This window comes from Pungitius pungitius, chromosome 16 (genome assembly GCF_949316345.1).
Source record: "Pungitius pungitius chromosome 16, fPunPun2.1, whole genome shotgun sequence".
Lineage (NCBI taxonomy): Eukaryota > Metazoa > Chordata > Actinopteri > Perciformes > Gasterosteidae > Pungitius > Pungitius pungitius.
The window spans coordinates 8,397,225-8,404,292 of NC_084915.1; the positions used below are offsets into that span (position 1 = coordinate 8,397,225).

A 7,068-nucleotide genomic window follows, 5' to 3' on the forward strand; every position below is an offset into this window, starting at 1 on the left:
TACAGATAAATAGTTTATTCAAAGCAGTCACTCAGAGGCTGTTTTCTTTCTACAAACATATAATGACAAGTCATGATTTGCAGTGTTGTAAGAAAAAACATTTTTATTCATATGCATTCGGAATGAAGTTCAGCAATGGAAAAGACACTCAAGACCTCACTGTACGGTCTTGTCCTGACTCTTTTCCCGCCTCCCTCAGGTGAATTCTGTAACCTGCCCCTTTACATGAAGACGGACCCGTTCTTCCGAAAGCAAGGGGAGCTGCATGACCCGTGCCCAGCTGTGCCGCCGCGGGAGGCCTCCATCCGCAGCCTGACGCAGCGGGCGTATCACACCCAGGGCCGCCACAAGACTCTAGACCCTGCCAAGCAGCAGGTCCTGACGCTGGGCCATTCTGGGCTGGCCAGCTTGGGTGCGAGCTCGGGCACCGCCACCTTGCCCCAAAGGACCCTCACCATGCCCAGCTCCAACGCCGCGGCGACGGCGTCCACCTCCAGCACCGGCAGCAACCCCACCAACAGTAACAAGGTGGGGGGCTCCAGAGACTCGCTGCTGGAGAGCAGCTCCTCTGCGCTGGGGAGGCTGCAGAAACAGAGCGTGGGGGCCTACTCCAAGTCATACACGCTGGTGTAGTGTGTCCTCCCCGCACAGACTCCCGTTTGCTATGACACCCCTGAGCCAATTTTCCATCGGGAAAGATGATCTCCCAGACAGAGACCCAGCTAACCCTGCTTTTCATGTTCACCTGGGACTCGGTAAAAGAATTACTAACTCCAACTAACATTTCCAGCCGGCTGGTGCTACGCTTCGCTCAGTCTTCTCGGAGAAGCACAGACAAAATAACGGGAATTGATTCTGTGGTCATTTGGAAATATTGACAATAATTGAGGAGCTAAAAGCTCTCTGTTTATGATGATGAAGACTACGATAGCCAGTATGACGCTGTGTGGTCATCCAGTCTCTCATATGCACACACATACTGTCCTCCATAGTTTGAGTATTATTGTCAATTTGCAGGACTTCCAGTTAAGTTCCCTATTCTTACTGTATCTTTCACCCTCTGTGTGTCTCTTAAAGTCCCAAATAGATATTGGCAGATTTTCTCTTAATGGTGATTCCAAAAGAAATATTGCAGGTTCACTTTCAAGAAGGATAACATGTCTATTGCATTAATATTCTCCACACATCTCTCTCAAGCTGAACAGTGTCTAACTTTTCAAACAAATCATGACAACCCAAATGAACCAGCTATAAGTTCTCACATTACAAATAGAGAATATTTGGTATTATAAAGAATTTACATATATATTTCTATGTAGGTATATTATTGACATTTAAGTGAATTTATGTCAAAGTATAAATTGTATGTACTACAAGAGTGTAGTAGTATATACAGCAATTTAATGTTAATGTCAAAAATTTAAGAATGAGACAATCGCTCAACCCAAATTAAAAAAAAAAGAAAACGGTTGGACTAAAGAAAGAAAAAAGTTGAGTATATATATGGGATGTTCTGAGTGTTGCTGTATGTAGACCGACTAACAGAAGAGTGTTTTGCTCCTGTGTGGACAGAGAATGGCCCTTTCTGAGTTCCATGTTGAGATGGGGAAAGCCAGATATATACGCAGTTTTAGTGTCACTTCCTGGCTGGGTGAATAAATGAAACCGCCACAGGTTTAAAAGCCTGCTCTGCTGTGTACGTGTGTTCGGCGGAAACAATCATGGCAGGAAAGCATTCTGTCGTATTATTTGAGAAAACGGGCTCTTTTCGAATGCCTGAGTGGTTGGTAAACAAACAAAACAAACAATTTGTTTTTTTTGCTGGGAGAGCGGTTGGTGACATGAGTCATGATGCAGAATGAAGGCTTCGGTAACGCGTCCTACCAACTCGCCAACTTGGCTTCGCTCTTTAGAGAAACGTACAAGTAGCTGAAAGAAACCCAGTCACGATGTGAATGAAGTAAAAAAAATATATAATGTTGAGCGATGTTATATGTCAGGGAGTTCAATTTTGAAAATTATATAATTGATTGATATCTTTGTTGTTGCCCTGTCTGAATTCCTGTATATGCCCTGCTTTCTTTATCCCCATTCCCCTCCATTTTGCTCTGATGTACATTCACACAAGAACCTTTTGGAATGTCTCCATGATAGCGTTTTGTGGTTTATATTTATTTATCCATGTACTTTATTTGTTTGTTGAGGGGAGGGAGTACCTGTTGGTCCGTTGATTTTCATTCATGATATTCCTTTTAATTTATTTGCAATTTTGTCAACTATTTGGTAGTGAGGTATGTGGACAGTGGCTAAAACCAGTTCAGCCGAGTGAAATCAGGGACTCGCAGCTCTTTTGTTCACACAAACTACTGTTGTGTATATACTGGACTGGAGTCGGTCCGTAAACCTGAATGGCTCCCGTCCTTATCCCCCCGTTCAGATAAAGGAAAGTAAAAATGCACCACCTGGAACATGCTAGATACATCATCTCTACCTTTGACAGTGTTGTTTATAGATTAAGTCTTGTACATAAAAATACAGTTTTGTATGAAGAGCTATTTTCGTCAGAATAAATCAGGGGACACATCAGGGTTGAATGCCCCAATTTCAAAAATTGAAATAGTATCAAAAATGAAATATTTTACTTCGGAAATGGGCAAAAAACATTTTTCTTTCCCTTCATGTTTTTGATACTAATTTGTTGAATTTTTATTCTTTTTTTAAAGGTCTTTTGCTGTTGTCATTTGTCCTATTTACTTTTTTATTATCATTGTTTTGTATTTTGTTCATCCTCAAAAAATCATTGCATGCTTGCTAAAAGGGAAAAACTGAAGGAAAAAATGTATGAAAATCAAAAACAAAACAAAAAAATACAAAAGAAAAATGTTGAGGGTATCCCAAACATTTGTTTGAGTTGCTTGTTATAGCAATTGCTTGTGTTCAAAAGTACATTTTCTATGAAAAGAAAAGAAAAACTAAAAAGATCATTCTAACACCTTGTGCAATAAAGCTATCTTTCATACGTCACGGCCCCTGTCATTGTCCACCGGTTTGTTTGCATATCTTCTGAGAATGTTTGGACAAATGAAGCAGGACAAGACCAGACCAGAGGAGACCAGACAGGGAAAAGTCCCTCAAAGGGTGTTTAACTTTGACAAAGTATCACTGGAGTGACCTGCAGCAGGTCGACATTAACAGAACCAAAGCAAAATCCAAAAAATAATCAAATGAGTTGATGTTAAAACGACATATGATTGTGGTCTGAAAATGTAAATGTTAATATTAAGCTGTTCTGGAAACAGCCAAAGCATTATGAAAATGAGCTATCTGAAGAGGGCATAGTCTGGATAGGAGTGTGAATGTGTCCATCATACGGACTTAACGTGTGACTTAGCATGTTGTTAAGGAGGCCTCATTATGGGCTACAACACTGTAGTCAAAGAGGACTCAATACCACAGTATAATATCAAATAGTTACTATAACAACAATTATAATGGATAGTACATTCAGGTTAGAAAAACGCTTTGTTTGATATGGCAATATCATGTAAATAATTGAATAAGCTACAATTACGTTGCAATTAAAGGGATATGAGTTATTCAGTCAAATGTGTTAGGAAACATCTCACTTGTCCATCTCAGCAGCCTGCCATCTGTCTCATGAACTACACATATTATTACACTGTATATAGTTTATAAACAGAGGATGGAGATTTACTCCATTCATAGTTGCATGTAGTAAACATAAGAAGATGAAAACACAATCAACACTGTTATCACCTAAGTAAACTTTAAATATGTTTGAACTAATGACAAACTCCCATTCCTTTGAATGGTACAAGAGATTATTTAGATGACTTTATGATGTTTGAAAATATGTCCGGCACAGCGGGTGTCAACCCCCTGTGGGAAGTGGTCACAGATGGGTCAGGCGAACCCAGATCAACATGATACCCTTTCTCTAGATTTGTGGCACCAGATATGTTGTCAGCAGTGTTGGGAAAGTTCACTTTCTACAACAACTAGTTCAAAGTTCAGTTCACAAATTTTAAAATGAACTAGTTCAGTTCATAGTTCAAACTTAAAAATGTGAACTAAGTTCACAGTTTAGTTCTAGTTAAGTTCTTTTTTCCCCCATATGTTGCTACAAGCTATTATTTTTCAAAATTATTGCCACAGCCCAGATCCACAAACAGCAATTATTTTATCAGTTTTAACACTGAAGCTATGCATCAGATTTAATCTTCATATCCAATTTTGAATCCTTATCCAACCAGGGTTCTCATTGAGGGGACAGCATTTCCCCTTTGTTGCTTTAATGTTGCTGTCCATTCACTCCACACTAGCAGTAGCTGCAGCGTTCACCCCTACAGTCAGTGTTGTGCCTGAACGCGTTCATTGAACGATAGTTCATGAACTCGTTCATATTTTGGGCGAACGTGAACTGAACGTACTGTATTAATGCCCGATGAACGGTACTGTGAACTCGTTCATTCTGGTGTCTGAACGAGTGACGTGTACTGGTCTTTGCACGCTAACGCGGCGTTGCGGTGCAGGCTTCTTGTCTGCACGCGTTAATTTATCACAAAATATGTGATGATCCTTTATCGTGGCAAGACAGTCTTGCCACGATAAAGGATCGTTGGACGCAGAAGGGTCCCACCCACCACCACCTGGTCGTCAGGTTGTTCGGACGAACAGCCTGACGACCAGCTTTCTGTTCGGACCTTCCGAACAGAAAGTTGTTCGTCAGGTTGTTCGGACGAACAGCCTGACGACCAGCTTTCTGTTCGGACCTTCCGAACAGCCTTCTGCGTCCAACGATCGTTCTTCGCCGCAAGACAATCTTGCGTCCGAAGATCCGACCGCTGCGGACCATGGGATTGCGGCGAGGTCGCTCTCCCAATGCTCCCGTCGTAGGAAGGTCAGAAAGCCCTCCGGCGATTCAAGACACCTGCTCCATAGCGGAGCAGTCTACGTGCTGTCTAGCAGCCGGGTCTCTCACCTGGAAAGCTCTCCAGCGTTAGAATACCCTCCCACGCCAGAAGCATTGGGAGTGCGGCAGCCCCGCACCCCAATGGTGAATCTGATGGAAGAAACGGACTCCTATATCTAAGCTTTGGTGGCGACGTTCGGTGACGTCACGTCATGTCGGAGTCAGGAGTTGTTTATGGTCTCTTCAGTTTGCGGTGCGGTGAGTCTGTTGCGTCACTTCCGGTTCAAAAGTTCAATGAGTTCACGCTGTCGACCTCCTGACTCCGACATGACGCGTCGTGACGTCACAGAGCGTCACCACCAAAGTTTAGATATAGGAGTCCGTTTCTTCCATCAGATTCACCATTGGGGTGCGGGGCTGCCGCACTCCCAATGCTTCTGGCGTGGGAGGGTATTCTAACGCTGGAGAGCTTTCCAGGTGAGAGACCCGGCTGCTAGACAGCACGTAGACTGCTCCGCTATGGAGCAGGTGTCTTGAATCGCCGGAGGGCTTTCTGACCTTCCTACGACGGGAGCATTGGGAGAGCGACCTCGCCGCAATCCCATGGTCCGCAACGGTCGGATCTTCGGACGCAAGATTGTCTTGCGGCGAAGAACGATCGTTGGACGCAGAAGGCTGTTCGGAAGGTCCGAACAGAAAGCTGTTCGTCAGGCTGTTCGTCCGAACAACCTGACGAACAACTTTCTGTTCAGAAGGTCCGAACAGAAAGCTGGTCGTCAGGCTGTTCGTCCGAACAACCTGACGACCAGGTGGTGGTGGGTGGGACCCTTCTGCGTCCAACGATCCTTTATCGTGGCAAGACAGTCTTGCCACGATGAAGGATCATCACATATTTTGTGATAAATTAACGCGTGCAGACAAGAAGCCTGCACCGCAACGCCGCGTTAGCGTGCAAAGACCAGTACACGTCACTCGTTCAGACACCAGAATGAACGAGTTCACAGTAACGTTCATCGAGCATTAATACAGTACGTTCAGTTCACGTTCGCCCAAAATATGAACGAGTTCATGAACTATCGTTCAATGAATGCGTTCAGGCACAACGCTGGTTGTCAGTTATGCAAATGAACACAAAACACCAGCCAATGAACAAACCTAGAGTCGTTCTGACAAGGAGAGAGGTGGAGATACATAACTCATGGAGTCATGTCACCTTATAGTCACATGAAAACCAACACGGAGTAGTGCGGTATGACACGTGGACCTAAGGTGTGACAGCAGCTGTGCAGCTGTGCAGCCACAAGATGGCGTCATAACATTTATAACGTCTGCCTCTTCCACACAGGTCAACAGATACTGTGCTCTACCAAAAGAGTGCATTCAATCATGACTAATTGACGTTTATCAGTGTCACCTGCCCCACTGGCTGAATATTTCGGCAGAGGTCATTCGGCGTCTAATGTACGTTGTGTAGAGTTAAGCTTTTTTATTAGAATGCTGCTTTATTGAGAGCACTTTAAGTCCTATAATTTAGTTAAGGCCATCGTCTTTGCGGAGCAGCACCCATTGTTGTTTTAAGCCACAATCCATTATTCATAATTGAAAATAATAATAGCGGGCTAATATTTTGTCAGATGACAGCAGGGTGTAGCCAGGCTTTCCAAACAACTGTCATCGAGCTTTCACATAATCATCATCTATTAACCATCAAAGCGATGCTTGATATTCTTGAATCGCATAGCAAGTGTTGGGCCCACATTAATCTAACTGGTATTGTGTGGCCCCATGTATTAGGATCGGAAAATCAAATCCTAACAAAATAAATTCCAATTTCATTTCAACCGTGAGGCTTGTACGCCGCGGTGAATGGAAAACACAAATGTATGCACCACCAGAAAGCTGAGGACAATTTTACAATTTAATTTATTAACTATTATACAGTTCACATAAGGCCTTCATCTTCAAACACTTTTCTCAGTCAGATAAATTCCAGGGTTTGATCTTGGTGTACACTACATAAACTTTCATGTTTCAGCTATTTCACTTTAGTATTTGTTTTGTTCACATACTAAGTTCATGTTTTAAAACAAGGAAAGGCTTTCATCCTTTTTTCCCCTTGGTGTGGTTTAAAAAAA

General features: G+C 43.0%; 1 protein-coding gene across 2 annotated transcripts in view; it reads left to right on the plus strand.

Annotated features, from left to right (window-relative positions):
* Positions 1–3,019, plus strand: part of LOC119215843 (cell adhesion molecule DSCAML1-like) — a 47,485-nt gene extending 44,466 nt beyond the window's left edge. For both annotated transcript variants that reach the window (XM_037468310.2, XM_037468311.2), the window contains exon 33: positions 200–3,019. In XM_037468310.2, the coding sequence (XP_037324207.2) occupies positions 200–633 (434 nt within the window). In that variant the 3' untranslated portion in view covers positions 634–3,019. The remainder of the gene's footprint in view (positions 1–199) is intronic.
* The last annotated feature ends 4,049 nt before the right edge of the window (positions 3,020–7,068 follow it).